Genomic DNA, 24,301 nt, shown 5'->3' with positions numbered 1-24,301 from the left:
AATTTTATTAGAAACGTTTTCATTTATTCAATTAAAACGAGTAGAAAGGATAAATTCATATATCCATCAATAAACACCCGAGATGGATTGATATAGATGGATTGCTACACATGAAGTAGAGTGTTTTCCTATTTGCTGTATCACATGTATCAATCCAAATACTGTGTATGCACGCAGTATGATACTGTCACTGTGTTGCTGAGACTGGAAACCTTTGTTCGTAAATGTGTGGGTTCCATCTGCCACAGACTAAGCTTATTCTGTGTGATTTACATTGCAGAAACATATTATTCTATCCTCAGGATTGGAGGAACAGATCACCCTTTCTTACGCTGGCATGTTACATAGTTAATGAACACATGAAAACTTGTGTTTTTTTTCCTTTTGTGTTTAGGAATAATGTTTTGTTATTGGTCTATGCCCACATGAAGGGGTCAGTTACAAGATCTGACATGTTCTTCATATTGTTCTAGCAAGTCTCAGATAACAGTCCTGATAAAGAGAGTAGCTTATTAGATATGTTACTGTTCCTTTTTATCTCTTACCACCATATATAACGCCATTCAGTTGGTATATATTCATGTCAGTTTAGTTTCATGTCCAGTCTGTGCATTTCTAATGATAACTCATAAAACATAATTCCCTAGGCAGGCGATACAGAGATTTTGCCATTTAATTCCAGTGATTTAGACGTATAATTATTAATTCCAGTGATTTGGACGTATAATTACAGTGATTTTGCAGTATAATTCCAGTGATTTGGACGTATAATTATTAATTACAGTGATTTTTCCAATTAATTCCAGTGATTTGGGCGTATAATTCCAGTGATTTGGGCGTATAATTCCAGTGATTTGGACGTATAATTCCAGTTGGAATTGTTTGTGTCGCTTGGCTTAGTCATACAGCTACCTCATTGCACCTCTTCGACATCTTTGCATGAGGTGCTGTTTGGGGCCTAGTTTTTGAAAAGTGGCATCCTGTCTGACACTGCCGTATGAGTCCAGGAGTACTGCTGTATTAGTCCTGGTGTACTGCCGTATAAGTCCACCAATTGCAGAATTTTTAAAAAAATTACAGGGGCGTGCTGGAGATGCTGTCAGTGGACTGAACAATTGCGGCCCACTCTGAACATTCAGCCACTGTGTGACACTACTAGATGGGCCAGGTGGTTGTGTCTCTTAGCTTAGTCATACAGCAACCTCGGTGCACCTTTTTTTCTTCTTTGCATCATGTGCTGTTTGGGGCCTTTTTTTGATATCTGCCCTCCTGTCTGCCACTGCAGTGCCACTCCTAGATGGGACAATTGTTTGTGTCGCTTGGCTTAGTCATACAGCTACCTCATTGCACCTCTTCTACATATTTGCATGAAGTGCTGTTTGGGGCCTAGTTTTTGAAAAGTGCCATCCTATCTGACACTGCAGTGCCACTCCTAAATGGGCCAGGTGTTTGTGCCACACACTTGTGTCGCTTAGCTTGGTCATACAGCCACCTTGGTGCAACTTGTAGGCCTAAAAACAATATTTTGAGGTGTGAGGTGTTCAGAATAGACTGGAAATGAGTGGAAATGAATGTTATTGAGGTTAATAATACCATAGGAGCAAAATTACCACCAAATTCTGTGATTTTAGCTGTTTTTATGTTTTTTAAGAAATCATCCAGAACCAAAACCAAAACACGAAAGTGTGGTTTTGGCAAAACCAAGCCAAAACCAAAACACGAAAGTGGAATTAGAACCAAAACCAAAACACGAAAAGTGGCAGCCGCACATCTCTATAATATATATATATATATATATATATATATGCACATACATACACACACACATATATATATATATATGCAGTGCTTAAAGTGGTCCTAGTGGCCGTGAAATAAGGGGATTGCGCAGGGGCGCGGTCTCAAAAAGAAAGGGGTATGGTCACCCATTAGTATTCCCAATTCAAATTATGCCGCACGGTAGCACAATCTTATTAACATTACACCACACATTAGTGCCCCTTATACACAAAGCCCACAGTAGTAGCACCCCAAATACAGATAATGCCCACAGCAATAGTGTCCCTTATAAAATGCCCTCAGAAGTAGTGCCCCTTATGTACGAAGGAGTGATGCCCCTTATAAAGTGCCCTCTATGCAGTGCCCTCATTAGTAGTGCCCCCAGTAGTAATGCCCCGTGTAGTGTTGCCCCCAGTAGTAATGCCCCCGTAGTTATGCCCCCAGTAGTTATGCCCAAGTCAGTAGTTATGCCCCTAGTCAGTAGATATGCCCCTAGTAGTTATGTACCCAGTAGATATGCCTCCAGTCAGATGTTATGCCCCCAGTAGTTATGCCCCCTGTAGTTGTGCTCCAGTAAACGTGACCTAGTAGTTATGCCCCCAGTAGATATGCCCCCAGCAGTTGTCCCCTTAGCACATGTCCCCCCAGTCAGAAGTTATGCCCCCAGTAGATGTGCCCCCAGTAGTTGTGCCCCCAGCAATTGTGCCCCCAGTAGACCATGTGACCCCAGCAGATCTGTCCCCAGCACTTGTGCCCCCAGCCATTGCGCCCCAGTAGATGTGCCCCCAGCCATTGTGCCCCCAGTAGATGTGCTCCCAGCCATTGTGCCCCCAGTAGATGTGCCCCCTAGTAGCGCCGATTACACATATTCAAAACAACAAACAACACTATACTCACCAGCCCCGCCTCTGCGTCCGGACCGCTGCTGCCCTCTGCCTGGCCGCCCGCTCTTCGGATCTATGGGAGAGACACGCACACTGCCTGAGCCGGAGTGAGCTCCCGCGTCCGGCGGCCACTGAGAGGAAGAAGCCGGGCGCCCGCTGGTAACAAAATTATCAGTGGGCGCCCGACTTCTCCCTAGGTTAGGTAAGCCTGCGTTCCGGCTCCAAGTGGAACTGATGGAATGCAGTTCCGCACCGTTCCGGCTCACTTTAACCTCTGTGTATATATATATATATATATATATATATATATAAATATATACACACATATATAATAATACATAGATAATATATAAAATATGTATATTATACATATATACTATATAAAATATATATGATGCAGCAGGCAGGCACACTACATAATTATTAAATGTGGTACAGTACAGTAGACAGTGCTTACTGACTGTCACGCAACTGGTGTGTGACGCAGTCAGAATTGGCTGGTTGCCGCGTCCAGGTTCGCCTGCTATCAGCAGCCGCTCCTTTGTGCACTGCAGTATGACGAAGGGGCTGAAGAGGAGGCGGAACACGGGATGCCGCTGGCGGGAAGCGGAGCTGTCAGTAGTGACTGACGGCTCGGCTCTACAAAGCATTATGGGGAGGAGGGGCTGCAGCGCATGCGCAGCAGCTCCAACGGCTGTCATTTTTTAAATGCTTCACTGAGCTTCTGCGCACGCGCAGAAGCTTCAATTAACGTGATCGCAGCTTGTGGCCGGGGCCTGCATAGTGGGTTATGGCCAGCCAATGAGGGGACGCCAGATTGGCCAAACGGAATCCGGTCCGGCATACCAATCCACCCCAGACGTCAGACATTATCTAGTGATAATTGAGCACTCACATCGCCCCCCCCCTTCCCGCGAACCCCCCCGTCCCCGTCCCCATCCCCCATCCACACACACACACACACTCCCTTTGGTTGCCTATGTAATATGGGTGTGCCACTGTAGTGGTTGGAATTCCGACGCATAATTTCTCACATTGAAGGACCTACTCAGAAGGACAATCTGCACTTAGCATGGGGTTGGTGCAAGTTTAGATGATGCAACTGACAGTTGTGTTTAAAGAAGCACCGAGTGGTATTGGAACATCTACAGATGCTCAAAATGGCCATCTCAGTCCTTGCACACTCAGACGCACAGATGTACACCAGGGACACTTGCATAAAGTTGCAGAAGCAATACTGGCAAAAGATGCACATACGGATGTCCCACAAGGGGCCTAATTCAGACCTGTTGGCACACAGGCTATTTTTAGCAGTGCTGTGATCAGGTAGTCGCCGCCTATAGGGGAGGGGGGATTCGCTGTGCAGGGCTGCAAACGCTTGTCTCTGCACAGCTCAGGACTTACTCACCTGCTAGGATGATCCTTGCTGGAGCTGACGTCAGGATCCCTCCCGCCTGCGTTTTCCTCAACACTCCCAGAAAATGAGGAGTTGACACCCTCGGACGGCCTCATCCTGTCAATCTTCTTACGTTCGCCGCTGTGAACTCTTTCTTTGTTGTTTTCGTTGCTGCCCGGAGACAGCCGTCGACGCCCAGCGTCGCGCCTGCGCATTGCGGCCCCCACACATGCGCTGTTCAGACCCAATCGTACGGTTGCAAAAAACTGCAGCGTGTGATCGGGTCTGAATGACCCTCAATATCCATTAAACTGATAAGATCCGAGATGAAATGGTATGCTCTTCGGCAGCCAGTGACCTGCTCCGTTCTTTACCTGAACCCTCTGGCACTCTTTCTTCATTTGATCCCACAAATGAAGATGAAGTATCATCACTCTTCTCATCCTGCTTCTCTACTACCTCTCCTCTTGATCCTTTACCCTCACAAATAAGTAAAGCTCTGTCTCTGGTGCTCATCCCTACCTTAACTAACATCTATAATCTCTCTCTCTCTACTGGTATTTTTCCTTCACTCTTCAAGCATGCAGTTATTACTCCCATTTAAAAAAAACAAAATTCTGACCCTAATGCTCTCTCAAACTACCGCCCTATCTCTCAGCTCCCTTGTCTCTCTAAGCTACTTGAGAGACTTGCCTACACTCGACTCACACACTTTCTTAACTCATACACTCTGTTGGACCCACTTCAGTCAGGCTTCCGTTCCCAACATTCCACAGAGACGGCACTGACTAAAGTGGTTAATGATTTGGTCACTACGAAGTCTAAAGGCCACTACTCACTACTTATTCTTCTAGATCTATCTGCTGCATTTGACACTGTAGACCACTCTCTTCTCATACAGACACTACAATCCCTAGGTCTTAAAGACACAGCCCTTTCTTGGTTCCTCTCGTACCTATCTAATCGCTCCTTCAGTGTTCGCTTCTCTGAATCTACCTCCTCTTCGCTACCTCTTTCAGTTGGAGTACCGCAAGGTTCAGTCTTGGGTCCTCTGCTTTTCTCTATCTATACCTCATCTCTTGGTAAACTAATCAGCTCTTTTGGTTTTCAGTATCATCTGTACGCAGATGATACTCAAATCTACCTATCCTCCCCTGACTTGTCCCTATCTGTACTGGACCGTGTCACTGAATGCCTTTCTGCTATCTCATCCTGGATGACATCTCGCCACCTCAAACTTAATATTTCAAAGACAGAGTTAATTATATTTCCACCGGCCAATAGTAGGTACCAACCTGATATCTCTATCACTGTTGAAAACTCGACTATCTACCCTACCCCACAAGCTCGCTGCCTAGGTGTCATCCTTGACTCTGATCTGTCCTTTGTTCCCCACATTCAATCTGTCTCAAGATCATGTTACATGCATCTAAAAAACATATCCAAAATACGACCATACCTTACACAAGACACTGCTAAAACTCTAATCCACGCTCTCATTATCTCCCGCATTGATTATTGCAATAGTCTCCTAACTGGTCTTCCCAAAACGAGACTCTCACCACTACAATCCATTCTGAATGCAGCGGCGAGGCTTATCTTCCTCGCTAGACGTTCATCGTCTGCAGATCCACTCTGTCAGTCCCTCCATTGGTTACCTGTATTCTACCGCATTCAATATAAAATACTTTTACTCACACACAAGGCCATTAACCAAACTACACCAACGTACATCACTTCGCTTATCACAAAATATCTCCCAACCCGACCTCTGCGCTCTTCACAAGACCTGCGTCTCTCATCCACACTCATTACTCGCTCCCACTCACGACTGCAGGACTTTCATCGGGCTGCACCCACTCTGTGGAATGCCCTACCACACACAATAAGACTCTCCTCTAGTCTCCAAACCTTCAAGCGTTCCCTCAAAACTCACCTCTTTAGGCAAGCGTATCAAATTCCTGAACCGCCCACATAACTTTCATAAACCTTGCTATCAAATTACATCCACTCTGTACAGTCCACACATATCCTCACATGTCTTCTCATTCTATGCAATAGATAGCACCTTTCCTTATGTACATATGCCTATAGATTGTAAGCTTGCGAGCAGGGCCTTCCTACCTCTATGACTGTTATCACCCAGTTTGTAATTGTTATTTCAAATTGTAAAGCGCAACGGAATTTGCTGCGCTATATAAGAAACTGTTAATAAATAAATAAATAAATCTCCTAAACCAGGTCTGGCTAACCTGTGGCTCGCCAGTTGTTATAAAACTACACATCCCAGCATGCCCCGCAACAGTTTTAGCATTCCCTAATAGCAAAACTGTGGCAGGGTATGCCGGGACTTGTAGTTTTGCAACAGCTGTAGAGCCACAGGTTGACTGGGTCTTTTCTAAACTATTCTCTAAAAGAAAAAGAAAACTTTATTTTTTTTTCCAGTATACTCATTTCACTACTGTACATACCAGTCCTTTCCTATGTCTATAGGTATTTACTTTCTTGTATTGACTATAAACGTTCAGAATCAGTATTTTTTATGTTGTGCAATTATCAGAAGTTATAACCAAACTCATTTAACCCTCATTACATTGATATACTTTGATTTTCTATATAGTGTTCCCAACCTACTCTAGAACTATATAACAATGTATTACAATTAAAGTCATAGAAAGAACTAGATCATGATTACCATAATAACACAAGAGGAATTCTTATTTCTTTATTTTTCCTAATCAGTGTTTACTATACAGTAATAAAACTGCTTCATATATTTCAGTATTCAATTTCAAAATCAAATATATTATATCAAATAGGAAATCACAGTGGGAAGTCAAATAGGGTTACATATATAGGTAATCCATAGCTGAAAAGTGCAATTCAGCTTTAAAACTATCACATTAGCTTTATACTGATATGTTATCGAAATTAACACTCGCTTACCAATCCACCACAGGTTCCATCTCATCATCTGGTTGGTTTCCAACAATATGATCAATGAAGCTAAGGCAACCTGAAGGCCTATGGTGGGGAAAGTAGTAATATTTTTATTAATAAAGGTAACAAGATACCGGATGGTGGCAAAGTGGTTAGCAATGCCACCTCACAGTGGATATCGTTTTGGAGTTATTTGGCTTCTAACACAAATGGATCTGAGTGTGAGTGGCTGGAGACTAATGGTAGGTACATACTTAGATGATATCATGCTATTGATATTGTGTGTGACCTGGTGCAGTGTAACGAAGGATAGAACGAGATGTCGTTTCATCGTTCATTATAACGTGTAATGTGTACCGACATTGGCCATTTAGCTGTCGTGACAACTTTACATATTTGTTTGAGATACCTTATATTTCAGTGTGTATAATTAAAATATTGTATTTCAGTGTGTATAATTAAAATATTTAACCCAGAATTAGGTAAATTACGCAAATAATACATTTATAAGAACATTTGTCTAATACAATTATTTATTATAAGTTTATATGAATTGCATACAGACTTTAGTAAAGCAATTTTCTTTTATTGTATACCTGTATACCTTATAAACAGCTCTTTACAGATGTAAAATAAATTATAATGCATGTATACCCTCCTTCCTTACTCTACTGTACCCACTTCTTCATTACACAATTCAAAAAGTTGTAAGATATATATAAAAAATAAATAAATCTATAGTTACATGTTACATATAGTTACATATTATTTACACGTATAGGCACAAATTGTTTTAAATCCTCAAGGGGGAATTAAATTCTGAGTAATGTGCCACTAAACATCATGCCAGGCAGAGGCCACTGCTTTTTAATGTGGTGACAATCTTAGGGCCAAATTCAGAATTGTACAGAAATCCGATGTTAACATACATCGCCAATGTTTTTAGATCTGTGCATGCTCAGATCGGGGGTTGCGATGACAGTATCCGTTTGGATGGTCGATCATGTTATGGTCGACAGTCATTAGGTCGACCACTATTGGTCGACATTGACATGGTCGACATGGACACATGGTCGACACATGAAAATGGTCGACACATGAAAAGGTCAACATGAGTTTTTAATTTTTTTTTCCTTTTGGGGAACTTTTCCATACTTTACGATCCACGTGGACTGCGATTGTGAACGGTAATCTGTGCCGAGCGTAGCGGGAGCGGAGCGAGGCACCTTGCCCGAAGCATGGCGAGCGAAGCGGTGCACTAATTGGGGTTCCCCGTCACTTTGCGCAGAAAGCGACACCAAAAAAAGTAAACAAAACTTAATGTCGACCTTTTAATGTGTCGACCATTTTCATGTGTCGACCAGTTTCATGTGTCGGCCATTTGTCAATGTCGACCAATAGTGGTCGACCTAATGACTGTCGACCATAACATGGTCGACCATTCATACCGAAACCGCGATGACGCTCGCAGTGCCCCAAATGCTGCAACATAATTGCTTTGCTGATGGTATTTGTGGCAGCAACAGGCAGCGTTCCAGAAAACCAGGGCATGTTGGCCCTGTTTTCTGGGTGTGCTGAACACAGTGGCTGCATCCTCAGACACAGCTCCACTGGCTCCAGCAGTATGATTTCACTGGACATCCTAAGTATCCTGAGGGTTAAACTGGGTACACACTAGGCAATGTCTACCCAGCCGATATGTCAACCTGGCGGGCCAACATATCGGATCTTGGGTACACACCAAAACGATGTATGAAGGATGGAGCAATATAGCGTTCTATCCATCATTTACATAGAACTAGGTCGTTGCAGCAGGGACAACTGGGCAACGTCGCTAGCGACTGTAGGTAGCCGCATATTATGCATACACACTGCACGAAATGCCCGATATGTTGTTCCGATTCAGCCGGAAACAACATATCGGGCCAACATCATTCCAGTGTGTACCCAGCTTTACTCAGATGTCCGATGGTCACACAGTTGATCAGGGTGTAGTATGGTATGCCGGCGGCCGGGCTCCCGCCACGCATCGGCAGCACAATTAATGTCCGCTTCTGAATCAGCCCCGTTGCTTATTTCCCAGTGCACCACTATGGTATATAAGGAAGACTGAGAAAAGATACTGGTTGCAACATGTCTTCACTTAACCACTCCATACTTATCACTTAGGATTTAATTCCTCCTTACTCTGTATTTTTTTTTTTATTAAACTATTTTGCCTCGATTATTCCTGTTTATTTAATTATTTTTGTACCTATCATCATCAGTTTCACTTACAATGAAGGCAGCAGCGGATCTCTGTACAGCGGTTCTTTGAAACCTGGGAGGAAGAGACCTTGATATGGCCCCAGGTATTCCACAAGGGTATGTGTAGTATCTCCATACTGCAAAAAGAGAAAAAAAACGTGAAATAGTAGCATATGTATTCAACAACGTCTCGTGGTTCTATCATTACTCCTGGAAAGAATTTGCCGTAGGCAAATAGCCTAGGAAGTGAAATGAAGTTCCCCTCCCAGTCACTGTCAGAATGGAAAACTAGTTCATCAGAGAGAAGCCACAGATCAAAGACAGAGAGTTTAATCACTGGACAAAACAGAGCCGGAGGGGATAAGGGAAACAAATAGCAGCTTTCAATAATCTCTAGTGTCAGAAAAGAAACTGATAATTCAATCATCCCTAAAGTGAGAGTCACAACTTACAGTTTGTAGAACGGCGTATTTCACTCTGCCACCTTTATCTTCCTCGATCCAAGGCTCTCTTATAACTACCGCCCCATGTTCTTTAGCTTTCTTTAGATAGACAGAGTTATAGATTGTTAGCCATATGGTAAAATGTATGAGTGAATTTCTTCACTGAACCAATTATAACATTTAAAAGAAAAATACATTCAATTTCTAGATTTTCTCGAAAGTTGACAGTCAAATATTGCAGCAGAGTTAGCGGCTAATTTTTATGGATCGCTATAAATGGGTCCTGGTAAACTGCATTGCTTGTCACTGGTAATGCTAAAGCTGACATACATGGGGGTATATTTACTAAGGTGTGAGTTTTTTAGAAGTGGAGATGTTGCCCATATATCAACCAATCACATTCTAGGTATTATCTTCTAGAAGCAGCTAGATAAATGTTAAGTGGAATCTGATTGGTTGCTATGGGCAACATCTCCACTTCTAAAAAAACTCACCCCTCAGTAAATACACCCCATTGTGTTAACTGGGTCAGATTTTGGTAAAAATGTACATACTGTGAACTTGCATGGACAAATGTATGAAACCCACATTTGTTGCATATCTGGTCATATGCAGTAATTTCCAACCACACCCTACCACCTGATGGTTCCTCATCTTGTAGCTTCCCATCTGATGTAGATTAGGAGGATCAGAAATATATATGTGCTCATACAAATGACAGAGTGTACGGCACTTTTAGGCTAGTAACATATGGTGATCGCCCATATATCTCTAATATATAGGAATATATGGTGAACGCCTATATATCTCTTCCCCCTGGGAACTAGACCTTACACTTTGTAATTAGAATGCATGAGTGGAGTTTTTTTTTTTAATTATCAGATTTTTTTTAAATAATCAAATTTACAACGAATGATTTCTTCACACATTTTGAAATGCGTAAGATTTTATCACTGAATTATAAAACATGCTTATCTTTAGATCACATTTTAATGATTGCCTAGCTTATCCACAACCTACATTTATTCTCCTATGTCAGTGGTTCTCAAACTGTGTGTCATGGCACCCTGGGGTGCATCGTGACACTTGCAGGGATGCCCTGGATTGGTGGTTCAGGACAAGTTCAAATTATTTATGGTCTATGTAATAGGCAAAACCAGTGCTGATGGCTGCCAATCATAAAATATGTGGACAAACAGAAGTAAATCCTGTTCCTCACCACATAACGGAACCTAAGGATGACATAGAAGCACAATTCAATTAATGTAATATGTTTTTCAATTTAGCAATAACGTTTGGCCTAGGGGTGCCGTGACAAAAATTCGAATACTCTAGGGTGCCGTGATTAAAAAAAGTTTGAGAACCACTGTCCTATGTACAAAGAAATCAGTCTCCTTTCTGTCTGTCTTGTGCATAAAGAAGTAAAAGCAAAATCGCATCTGAAGAGCCGCCCAGAAAGGACGCTCACCGTTGCATTCACAAATCTGCGTAGGCATTAGCAGAATCGCAATCATATGCAAAAAATGACACCATCGACATTTGCGGCTGACCCTAGCATACTCAAATCAATGTTTTTGAATGCAGCGTTTGCAGATGACGTCACATACACGCCCTAAAAGCGGCCATGACACGCCTGCGTTTTTCCAACCACTCCCCACACACACCATGTTACCACCCACAAATGGTCACTTCCCGTCAATCAGAATGCGTTCTCTTTACAATTAGGCTGCATACACAGTACAATCGCATTTTACCCTTCGTCCACACACAGTGCATTTGCAGTACATGCGCAGTCTGCCGATAATCGCTCAGTGCGTGCAAACTTATGGGCCCTACAGACATGCCGATCCGCCACCGAGGTGCCCGACGGCCGATACGGCCGACGGGCGACCCGGCGGCGGGGGGGCAGTGACGGGGGGAGTGAAGTTTCTTCACTCCCCCCGTCACGCGGCTCCATTGAAGTGCAGGCAAATATGGACGAGATCGTCCATATTGGCCTGCATGTACAGCCGACGGGGGACCAGCGATGAACGAGCGCGGGGCCGCGCATCGTTCATCGCTGGAGCCTCCACACTGAAAGATATGAACGAGTTCTCGTTCATTTATGAACGAGATCGTTCATATCTTTCAAACAAATCGGCATGTGTGTAGGGCCTATCACATTTGCAAACGGTAGTGAATCAGACACTTAGTCACCAGTGAATTCATTTAGGTGTCAGAATTGGACTTTTTGGATATTTGTTAATGTTATTGTAATAATAATAATAATAATAATAATAATAATAATAATATGTATTTATATAGTGCCTGCATACTCTGTATATTTATTTATTTTGGCTACAAACGACTATATTTTAGTAAAGGATCTGTTCTTAGAAATTTTTGTTTTAAATCTATTCACTAGACAGATCTATTTTTTACTTTGCTTTTGTTCTGTTTATACAATGTTGTTTGTTTATTTAAAGAAAAGATTAAAAAATGTTTAGGATTTAATAGAATAAACAAACTTTACATTTTAGAAATAAACTTTATAGCGTGAGTATTGAATCTTAGTGTTTTTGTGCCCTATTCTCAGATGCTCTTGTTTTTGAAAGCAGATTCATCACTCTGGATAAACCAATTTTTAAGTGTTGGCCGCCGGGAACAACCATGAGCCCGAACACAAAGGCTGCACGGCCAGATCTGGGGAGACATGGCCACGGGCACAAATTACAAGGTGCAGCTGTGTCCATTCCTTTTTTTTGGGTGGGGGGGGGGGGATTTTTGATGACAGTCACACAAACACTGGGGGTGATTCAGACCTGATCGCACGCAGGCGTTTTTCTGCAGTACTGCGATCAGGTAGTTGCCTCCTACAGGGGGAGGGGGTAGTTGATGTGCAGGGGTGCGAACGCTTGTGCAGAGAACTGCACAAACAAAAGTTTGAGAAGTCTCTGCACAGCTCAGGACTTACTCAGCCGCTGCGATGATCCGGCAAGGATGCTGACGTCAAGAATCCTCCCTCCAAACGGTTGGGCACGCCTGTGTTTTTCCAGGCACTCCCTAGAAACGGTCAGTCGACACCCACAAACGGCCTCTTCCTGTCAATCTTCTTGTGATCGCCGGTGCAATTGCTTTCTTCGTAAAATCCGTTGCTGTCCGGTGCATACGCATGCGCAGTTCAGACCCGATCGCACCGCTGCTAAAAAAGCTATCGTGCGATTGGGTCTGAATGACCCCCACTATTCCATCTCTACAGCTGAGTGTAATGGATAAAAAACAATATCTTCTGCTTTCTTAGCCCGACAGTGAATAGCTACTGTACTATACTGCAGCTCTGTATAAGAGTAAGTGCTATGTGACACCGGCCTTTTAGAATGTTGTGGCTTTCTGACCAGAACACAACAGAAATCTAAAGTGATCAAACGCTCACACAGTGCAACTTCAAACATTTGTTCTTCATATCACACCAGACCGGTTCAGCTGTTAAAGCATGACATGCCTTCTGAAATACCCATTTGACAGTGCCGTTAAGTGTAAGAATATTATCCGCGCATATCAGTAAAGACAGCTGAAGCACCTACAACTTTAAAGATTTTCAGATTATAACTATGTAGTTAAAATACATTGGGGGTAAGTCAGACTGGATCGCTGCAGCGGCAGTGATTGCAGTCGTACTATGCGCAGTGCGCTCACGCGGCGGGCGCGCTGTGCATGTGCAGCCAGTGAGATGCTATCAGCATCTCACTGGTGCGATTGCCTCTGCCTGATTGACAGGCAGAGGCGGTTGCGGGGTGGGAGGGGGCGTGCCAACAACGTTAGAACGCCGTTGACAGGGCACAGTCTGGACAGCTGAGGCTTATCCAGACCGTTGGGGGAGGCGGGCCGCGGCGGCTGCGTGACGCAGCGGTCCGCTCCCTGCCAGAGCGCAGGAGCTGCGCAGGCAGGGAGCTACTCGCCAGGTACAAAAGCATCGCAGCCGTGCAAGGTCGGCAGTTATGAGGTTGACAGTGTCTAGGTCATCCCTAAAAGGTTGACATGGAAAAAGGTCGACATGGTTTTTTTTTGTTAATTTTGGTGCCATGTTCTCTTATTAGCATGTGGAACCCCATTAAGTGTAAAATATAAATAAAGTGTAAATAAAAATCCACAAAACTCATGTCGAACTTTTGCTGTGTCGACCACCCAAGTCTAAATCTCTCTGCACATGTTATATCTGCCCCCCCTGCAGTGCACATTGGGGGTCATTCCGAGTTGATCGCTAGCTGCCGTTGTTCGCTGCGTAGCGATCAGTGAAAAAAACGTCTAATCTGCGCATGCGTATGCACCGCACTACGCACTACGCACGCGCATCGTACAGGTACGAAGTCCTTTGTGGTTTTGCACTGGTTCCTCTTCACAGGAAGAGGGCGTTTCTGGGTGTCAACTGACCGTTTTCTGGGAGTGTTTGGAAAAACGCAGGCGTGGCCGGGCGTTTGCTGGGCGGGTATCTGACATCATTACCGTGTCACTCGTCGCAGCAATCATCGCACTTCTGCAAAGCAAAAATACACTCCCCCGTGGGCGGCAACTATGCGTTTGCACGGCTGCTAAAAACTGCTAGCGAGCGATCAACTCGGAATAACCCCCATGGTTTTGCCCAACTGCCTTCAAATTTGCTGCTGCAATCAGGTCTAAATTACCCCTATTATGTGGAAGTGGTGACTCCCTGCTTTCACATTCATTTGCCCTGAATTAATGAATAGATGAGGGAGAACTTCCTATATTTCTGGACTTCTTTATTTTTACACAGGGCAGGGTGTTATTCTCTGTTGATCATGTAGCATCTAACTGGATAAATAGTTGGAGAGGTGATTCCTCTTTTTAAAATGGGTGTGGTTCGTTGGGTCGACAGTAACTAGGTCGACAGTCATTAGGTTGACCACTATTGGTCGACATTGACTAGGTCGACACAGTAATTAAGTCGACATGGATAAGGTCGACATGAGCTTTAAAAAAAAAAAAATGGTGTAGTTTTCTTCGTAAAGTGATAGGGAACCCCAATCAGTGCACTGCTTCGCTCGCCATGCTTTGGGCAAGGTTACTATTCCCAATTGTAGTCCACGTGGATAGTAAAGTATGAAAAAGTTCAAAAAAGGGATTTAAAAAAAACCTCATGTCGACCTTTTCATGTGTTGACCTTTGCCATGTCGACATAGTGACCATGTCGACATAACATGCATGTCGACAGACAGTGGTCGACCTAATGAGTCTTGACCTAAGTGTTGTCGACCTAAAGCCCGGATATCCTTTTAAATGAGGGTGTCCCAAGCAGGGCCGTAACTAGGAGTGGCACTGCCGGATACAATGGGGGCAGTTACCTCCGGCACCAGTCCCGATGGGGCCACTTCTCCTCTATTGTCTGCTGCTCGGGGTCCTGGACTTGGTGTTCCTGGTGGTGGACATGACCCAACGTCTGTCTGTGACCCTGACAGAGAAACTGAGCATGCAGTAGCAGAAGTGATCAGCTACTCTGTTCAGGTAGGTACAGGTGGTACACCTGTATGGGGCCCGGGCAGATTTGCGGGGTTGTTGTCTCCAATGATGCTGAACACATACTGCTTCTGTGAAGCAGTGGCTGGGATCATTGGTGCCTACAGCAAGGCCAGGTTATGCTGAAGGACATAGGTGTGCGCAGGGGGGGTGCCTGGTGCGCACAGGCACCCCCTAATGTTTGGCACCCCGATCTCACATGCCTGATGCAGCGATTGCCGAGCAGGCTGATTACTGTCCCCTCTGCGCTGCACCCTGCAGGACTGCATTACTGACTGGACGCCTGGGTTAATCAAGGGTGCCACTGCCACCGGCTTTCAAATTCCCAGCTCCACCTCTATGTACAAAAACAGCGTGATGTGATGTGATTACGTCATGCTGCTCGCACGCCCATCCGTCACACGCCCACCTCTCTCCTTCTATGCTATGCCAACGCCAGCCACTGATGAGGAGCAGCATGCAGCCAGCGTTCCTCTTAGGAAGACAAATTCAATACTGGCAGACGGCCGGCAGCAGCATTGACACGTCACTCGTTTTTCCAGCAGCAGCAGTAACTAGTCTGTGACTGTCAGTGTCAGTGAGTGACTGACTTGTAAGTAAGCTGCTGCAGCTTGCAGGGGAAAGAGAGGGGGAGCCAGACCAGGCTGAGGAGGAGCAGTGTAATTGCATGAGTGCCATCAGGGGTGCTTGTTTGGTGCACACCACAACATCTGACAATGTATCTGCTTTATTAGGATTGGTACAATGGTGGATATTTTATATGCGTTGACCATCAATAGATGGTGCTAGACACGCCCAAAAGGCGGTGCTAGACACACCCCTGCCACGGTGCACCCCCTAATAAAATGTGCTGCGCACGCCAGTGCTGAAGGAACCTGCCCTGGGAAACTCACAAACAGATACCCCACTCAGGCCAGCCCACCAGATCAGCTTTCCTTCCTAGGCTCTGCAGTAGCCCTGCCCCCAGCTCTCTTCTCCTTCCTCCTTGCTTCCCCCTCCCCCTACCCTACCCTAAACCTCCTTTCTAGGTGCCTGATCCTAACCCTCCCACCCCGCACTCTAAATCTAACTCCCCCCCCCCCCCCCCCCGCTCCCTAGCCCTAAGTCCCCCAGGGGTCCTCTAAACTTAAAATCCCCATCTCCTGCAGATTACTTACCACCCCAATGTCTGGATGATTGGAATCCTGACGGTCAGGATTCCGGTGTCGGTGTCCTGTACTGTTTTTGGGATTCTGGCAACGACATTCCGGCGTGTGTCGGGATTCCAGCACCGGTATCTGATGCGCTATAATCGCGTCCGTCGGGATTGTAATGGCATCCCCAATGGAGAGGTGATTGTCAAAATATCAAGCACAAAAGTTTTTGTTTACATACACGCCTACATTTGAAGTTTATAAAGTATAAATAGTATTTCTCTAACGTCCTAAGTGGATGCTGGGGACTCCGTAAGGACCATGGGGAATAGCGGCTCCGCAGGAGACTGGGCACATCTAAAGAAAGCTTTAGGACTAACTGGTGTGCACTGGCTCCTCCCCCTAGCCTCAGTTAGATTTCTGTGCCCGACGAGAAGGGTGCACACTAGGGGCTCTCCTGAGCTTCTTAGTGAAAGTTTTAGTTTAGGTTTGTTATTTTCAGTGAGACCTGCTGGCAACAGGCTCACTGCATCGAGGGACTAAGGGGAGAAGAAGCGAACTCACCTGCGTGCAGAGTGGATTGGGCTTCTTGGCTACTGGACATTAGCTCCAGAGGGACGATCACAGGCCCAGCCTGGATGGGTCCCGGAGCCGCGCCGCCGGCCCCCTTACAGAGCCAGAAGAGCGAAGAGGTCCGGAAAAATCGGCGTCAGAAGACGTTCCTGTCTTCAATAAGGTAGCGCACAGCACTGCAGCTGTGCGCCATTGCTCTCAGCACACTTCATACTCCGGTCACTGAGGGTGCAGGGCGCTGGGGGGGGCGCCCTGAGACGCAATAAAACATGATAAAAATACCTTACATGGCAAAAAATACATCACATATAGCTCCTGGGCTATATGGATGCATTTAACCCCTGCCAGAATATACAGAAAAACGGGAGATAAGGCCGCCGAAAAGGGGGCGGAGCCTATCTCCTCAGCACACTGGCGCCATTTTCCCTCACAGCTCAGTTGGAGGGAAGCTCCCTGGCTCTTCCCTGCAGTCACTACACTACAGAAAGGGTTAAAAAAAGAGAGGGGGGCACTAATTAGGCGCAGTATTAAAACATACAGCAGCTATAAGGGGAAAAACACTTATATAAGGTTATCCCTGTATATATATATAGCGCTCTGGTGTGTGCTGGCATACTCTCCCTCTGTCTCCCCAAAGGGCTAGTGGGGTCCTGTCCTCTATCAGAGCATTCCCTGTGTGTGTGCTGTGTGTCGGTACGTTTGTGTCGACATGTATGAGGAGAAAAATGATGTGGAGACGGAGCAGAGTGTCTGTAACAGTGATGTCACCACCCAGGGGGTCGACACCTGAGTGGATGTACTGTTGAAAATTACGTGACAGTGTCAGCTCTGTATAAAAAAACAGTGGTTGACATGAGACAGCCGGCTACTCAGCTTGTGCCTGTCCAGACGTCTCATAGGCCGTCAGGGGCTCTAAAGCGCCCGTTACCTCAGATGGCAGATACAGACGCCGACACGGATACTGACTCCTGTGTCGACGGTGAAGAGACAACCGTGATTTCCAGTAGGGCCACACGTTACATGATTGAGACAATGGAAAATGTTTTATACATTTCTGATAATACGAGTACCACCAAAAAGGGGTATTATGTTCGGTGAGGGAAAAACTACCTGTAGTTTTCCTGAATCTGAGAAATAAAATGAGGTGTGTGATGATGCGTGGGTTTCCCCCCGATAACAATTGATAATTTCTTAAAAAGTATTGGCTGTATACCCTTTCCCGCCAGAGGTTAGGGTGCGTTGGGAAACACCCCCTAGGGGGGATAAGGCGCTCACACGCTTGTAAGAACAAGGGCTCTACCCTCTCATGAGATGGCCGCCCTTAAGGATCCTGCTGATAGAAAGCAGGAGGGTATCCAAAAATTTATTCACACACATACTGGTGTTATACTGCGACCAGCAATCGCCTCAGCCTGGAGGTGCAGTGCTGGGTTGGCATGGTCGGATTCCCTGACTGGAAATATTGATATCCTAGATAAGGATAGTATATTATTGCCTATAGAGCATTTAAAAGATGCATTTCTATATATGCATGATGCACAGCGGAATATTTGCCGACTGGCATCAAGTATAAGTGCGTTGTCCAATTCTACCAGTAAAATGGTCAGGTGATGCGGATTCCAAACGGCATTTGGAAGTATTGCCTTTGAAAGGGGACATTTGGGGTCGGTCTTTTAGACCTGGTGGCCACGGCAACAACTGGGAAATCCACGTTTGTACGCCAGGTCGCCTCTCAAAATAAGACGCCGTATTATCAGGCGCAGTCCTTTGTTGGCAAGCGGACAAAAGGTTCCTCTTTTCTGCTCGTGACAGAGGGAGAGGAAAAAGGCTGAAGAGATTAGCCAGTTCCCAGGAACAGAAACCCTTTCCCGCCTCTGCCAAGCCCTCAGTATGACGCTAGGGCCTTACAAGCTCAGGCACGGTGGGGGCCCGTTCTCAATGAATTTCAGTGCGCAGTGGGCTCACTCGCAAGTAGACCCCTGGATCCTTCAGGTAATATCTCAAGGGTACATATTGGAATTCGAGACGTCTCCCCCTCGCCGTTTCCAAAAGTCGGCTTTACCGACGTCTCCCTCTGACAGGGAGGCAGTTTTGGAAGCCATTCACAAGCTGTATTCCCAGCAGGTGATAATCAAGGTACCCCTCCTGCAACAGGGAACGGGGTATTATTCCACACTATTGTGGTACCGAAGCCAGACGGCTCGGTGAGACCGATTCTAAATCTAAAATCTAAAATCTTTGAACACTTACATACAGAGGTTCAAATTCAAGATTGAGTCACTCAGAGCAGTGATTGCGAACCTGGAAGAAGGGGACTACATGATGTCTCGGGACATCAAGGATGCTTACCTTCATGTCAAAATTTACCCTTCTCACCAAGGGTACCTCAGGTTATGGTACAGAACTGTCACTATCAGTTCAGACGCTGCCGTAGGGATGGTCCACGGCACCCCGGGTCTTTACCAAGGTAATGGCCGAAATGATATCCCTTCGAAGGAAGGGAATTTTAGTTATCCCTTACTTGGACGATTCCCTGATAAGGGTAAGATCCAGGGAACAGTTGGAAGTCGGTGTAGCAAGGTAGTGTTGCGGCAGCACGATTGGATTCTCAATATTCCAAAATCGCAGCTGGTTCCGACGACTTGTCTTCTGTTTCCTAGGGTTGTTCCTGGACACAGTCCAGAAAAAAGGTGTTTCTCCCGGAAGAGAAAGCCAGGGAGTTATCCGAGCTAGTCAGGAACCTCCTAAAACCGAACCAAGTCAGTGCATCAATGCACAAGGGTTCTGGGTAAAAATGGTGGCTTCCTACGAAGCAATTCCATTCGTTAGATTCCACGCAAGAACTTTCCAGTGGAACCTACTGGACAAATGGTCCGGGTCGCATTTTCAGATGCATCAGCGGATAACCCTGTCACCAAGGACAAGGGTATCCATCCTGTGGTGGTTGCAGAGTGCTCATCTTCTAGAGGGCCGCAGATTCGGCATTCAGGACTGGGTCCTGGTGACCACGGATGCCAGCCTGCGAGGCTGGGGAGCAGTCACACAGGGAAGGAATATCCAGGGCTTAGGGTCAAGCATGGATACATCACTTCACATAAATATCCTGAAGCTAAGGGCCATTTACAATGCTCTAAGCTTAGCAAGACCTCTGCTTCAAGGTCAGCCGGTGTTGATCCAGTCGGACAACATCATGGCAGTCACCCACGTAAACAGACAGGGTGGCACAAGAAGCAGGAGGGCAATGGCAGAAGCTGCAGGGATTCTTCGCTGGGCGGAAAATCATGTGATAGCACTGTCAACAGTATTCATTCCGGGAGTGGACAACTGGGAAGCAGACTTCCTCAGCACGACCTCCACCCGGGAGAGTGGGGACTTCACCCAGAAGTCGTCCACATGATTAAAAAACTCGACAGGTATTGCGCCAGGTCAAGAGACCCTCAGGCAATAGTTGTAGACGCTCTGGTAACACCGTGGGTGTACCAGTCAGTGTATGTGTTCCCTCCTCTGCCTCTCATACCCAAGGTACTGAGATTGATAAGATGGAGAGGAGAAAGCACTATATTCGTGGCTCCGGATTGGCCAAGAAGGACTTGGTAACCGGAACTTCAAGAGATGCTCACGGAGGATCCGTGGCCTCTACCTCTAAGAAGGGACCTGCTCCAGCAAGGACCCTGTCTGTTCCAAGACTTACCGCGGCTGCGTTTGACGGCATGCCGGTTGAACACCGGATCCTGAAGGAAAAAAGGCATTCCGGATGAAGTCATCCATATCCTGATCTAAAGCCAGGAAGGATGTAACCGCAAAAACATTATCACCGCAATTGGCGAAAATATGTTGCGTAGTGCGAGGCCAGTAAGGCCCGACGGAGGAAATTCAACTGGGTCGATTCCTACATTTCCTGCAAACAGGAGTGTCTATGGGCCTGAAATTGGGGTCCATTAAGGTTCAGATTTCGGCCCTGTCAATTTTCTTCCAACAAAAAAAGAACTAGCTTCAGTCCCTGAAGTTTAGACGTTTGTAAAAGGGGTACTGCATATACAGCCTCCTTTTGTGCCTCCAGTGGCGATTTGGGATCTCAATGTAGTTTGGGTTCCAAAAGTCACATTGGTTTGAACCACTTAAATCTGTGGAGTTAAAATATCTCACATGGAAAGTGGTCATGCTGTTGGCCCTGGCCTGGGCCAGGCGCGTGTCAGAATTGGCGGCTTTATCCTGTAAAAGCCCTTATCTGATTTTCCATTCGGACAGGGCGGAATTGAGGACTCGTCCTCAGTTTCTCCCTAAGGTGGTTCCAGCGTTTTCACCTGAACCAACCTATTGTGGTGCCTGCGGCTACTAGGGACTTGGAGGAATCCAAGTTGCTGGATGTTGTCAGGGCCCTGAAAATATGTTTCCAGGACGGCTGGAGTCAGGAAATCTGACTCGCTGTTTATCCTGTATGCACCCAACAAGCTGGGTGCTCCTGCTTCTAAGCAGACTATTGCTCGTTGGATTTGTAGTACAATTCAGCTTGCACATTCTGTGGCAGGCCTGCCACAGCTAAAATCTGTAAAAGCCCGTTCCACAAGGAAAGTGGGCTCATCTTGGGCGGCTGCCCGAGGGGTCTCGGCTTTACAACTTTGCCGAGCAGCTACTTGGTCAGGGGCAAACACGTTTGCTAAATTCTACAAATTTGATACCCTGGCTGAGGAGGACCTGGAGTTCTCTCATTCGGTGCTGCAGAGTCATCCGCACTCTCCCGCCCGTTTGGGAGCTTTGGTATAATCCCCATGGTCCTTACGGAGTCCCCAGCATCCACTTAGGACGTTAGAGAAAATAAGAATTTACTTACCGATAATTCTATTTCTCATAGTCCGTAGTGGATGCTGGGCGCCCATCCCAAGTGCGGATTGTCTGCAATACTTGTACATAGTTATTGTTACAAAAATCGGGTTATTATTGTTGGGAGCCATCTTTTCAGAGGCTCCTCTGTTATCTCACTGTTAACTGGGTTCAGATCACAAGTTATACGGTGTGATTGGTGTGGCTGGTATGAGTCTTACCCGGGATTCAAAATCCTTCCTTATTGTGTACGCTCGTCCGGGCACAGTATCCTAACTGAGGCTTGGAGGAGGGTCATAGGGGGAGGAGCCAGTGCACACCAGTTAGTCCTAAAGCTTTCTTTAGATGTGCCCAGTCTCCTGCGGAGCCGCTATTCCCCATGGTCCTTACGGAGTCCCCAGCATCCACTACGGACTATGAGAAATAGAATTATCGGTAAGTAAATTCTTATTTTCCATTTTTACTTCTTTGCTGCAGTTGTTGAAATGGAAGTGACAAGAATTGTGAATAGTCGGCGACATATTAACATAATACTACACTGCGACAAGTTAGCGTAATAGAGCCATTGCGCCAATGAGCACTATCAGCTGCAGGAATCAGTATGGAAACAGCCAAACAGAAGCGCCTATAAAGTGCTGCAGCTGTCACCATCGTCATTACAGATTTTACAGCAGCAGCATCTAGGGATGTGTCCAAGTCTTGTTAGGCCACAACTGCAGCGGACGTGTTACATTTGGGCACACACCCTTTCCGTTCCACCTCTCCAGGCACAAGGGGCCGCAAATCTAAGGTGGAAAACGGAAAAACAAATCCAGGCAATGAATAACAAGGAAATTTGATGTTACAGTTAATTAAACTACAGCTGCTAAAGAATAGACAAACTGCAGCTGCAAGTGCCCCAGGAGAGCCGCTACCTCCTGACAACAAATGAGCAACCAGAGAAATATGGACACAGAGCTAAGTACTGTAAATTGCATATAAATACTTCTCTCAAGGCTACTTATAATAAGATAATGCAAGTAAATATAATAATGCCATTTTTAAAATAATGAGACACACAGGGCATGATTCTGAGTCGGACGCAAATCGCACGCAATGCCGATGTTCAAGTAGATGAGCCATTATTTGCGCAGAAAATTCCTAAAACCCCTAAGGCGCATGTGTTACACAGGGTGTATGCACAAAGCTGTCATTGCGATCGGGTCAGACGGTATCAGAAACCGAACGGAAAAAAGGATTGGCGTTCCTGGGAGCTGATTGTTATGGGAGTGTACAAAAGATTTGTTTAGGTTCCTTCACAGGCAATACAATATATTAACCAGATAGTTAAAGATATCTGCCTGTCAGTAGGGCGTCCTCAATGAATGAAGATCAGTGGCAAACGCAGGATTTCTAGAGGGGGTTTTCCAAATGCCTTACACAATCTCCCACTCTGCGGAACATTGGAGCAAGTGCGGGAGTCTAGGGAAGCGGTAGAAGAGCCTAGTAACAACATTGGTCTTTTTATACACTGTATAGTGCAGAGGTTCTCAAACTCGGTCCTCGGGAGCCCACACAGTGCATGTTTTGCAGGTAACCCAGCAGGTGCACAAGTGTATTAATTACTCACTGACACATTTTAAAAGGTCCACAGGTGGAGCTAATTATTTCACTTGCGATTCTGTGAGGAGACCTGCAAAACATGCACTGTGTGGGCCCCCGAGGACCGAGTTTGAGAACCTCTGGTATAGTGTATAGAAAACAGTATTATTTAACACTATAGATGGTCTATGTGATAGGCTGTAGCAAACATTTAAATAATAGAAATAAGTGGTCAGGAAAAGGTTAAACATACCATAATAATAAATACACAAACATAAAAGAACCAGTACTGCACTTTCTAAGTACAGATGTGTCCACCTTTATCTTGAGTAGTTTTCTGTGCCTAGTAACAACATGATTTATTAGCATAAACCCTTCATCTATTGTTCTCAACTGCAATACAATGAAGAGAACAATACAGCAGGGGATTAAGTCTGACTGGCCAGTCACAGTTAATCCTATTAACCGTCAAGATAAATGTGGATACATCTGTACACATTCTCCCACCTCTTGGTAAGGCTCCTATCTCTTCTTCCTGGCAGCTACTCTCTAGTCCGATGCATTGCTTGAAGACTCAGATCCACACACACAGCAATCTTGGTGAAGAAGCTGCTTCCACTGGGCATGTGCAGCAGCTCTGCTCTGTCCCTTACACTGCATGATATGGTGGCAACTCTAGTAATCGTATTTATATACCATTGCTATTGCCATAATTTGAGCCACTTGCCCAGAGAGGGGGGTTTCCGGGCAACCGGAAACCCCGCCTGCATTTGCCTATGAAGATATAATGATTTGTCTGGTGGTGCTCCCTAGGCTAGCGCCTAGGAAGGGGGAGACATGATATTATAAATCAGAGATGGAGAAAGTAGGTGTCTCCGGGCTTGCACAGTCAGGGGCACCCTGGTACACAAGGGGTAGCCTGAAACTAGTATTTGCATTTTATCGCTCTTGTGACTCAGCGGATGGATGGAAGAGCGGATACACAGCACCCCC

The 24,301-nt window shown here is 45.6% G+C and overlaps 1 protein-coding gene across 2 annotated transcripts in view; it reads right to left on the bottom strand.

The window, feature by feature from the left end:
• LOC135050072 (4-hydroxyphenylpyruvate dioxygenase) overlaps positions 1–24,301 on the bottom strand; it is a 203,397-nt gene that overhangs the window by 18,110 nt on the left and 160,986 nt on the right. For both annotated transcript variants that reach the window (XM_063956195.1, XM_063956196.1), the window contains 3 exons: positions 9,699–9,788; positions 9,277–9,383; positions 7,006–7,083 (listed from right to left, as the gene is read on the bottom strand). In XM_063956195.1, coding sequence (XP_063812265.1) covers positions 7,006–7,083; positions 9,277–9,383; positions 9,699–9,788 — 275 coding nt within the window. The remainder of the gene's footprint in view (positions 1–7,005; positions 7,084–9,276; positions 9,384–9,698; positions 9,789–24,301) is intronic.

The sequence above is a fragment of the Pseudophryne corroboree genome, chromosome 2 (genome assembly GCF_028390025.1).
Source record: "Pseudophryne corroboree isolate aPseCor3 chromosome 2, aPseCor3.hap2, whole genome shotgun sequence".
NCBI lineage: Eukaryota > Metazoa > Chordata > Amphibia > Anura > Myobatrachidae > Pseudophryne > Pseudophryne corroboree.
The sequence above is the reverse complement of the archived record's forward strand: the minus strand, read 5'-3'. Positions and strand labels throughout refer to the sequence as shown.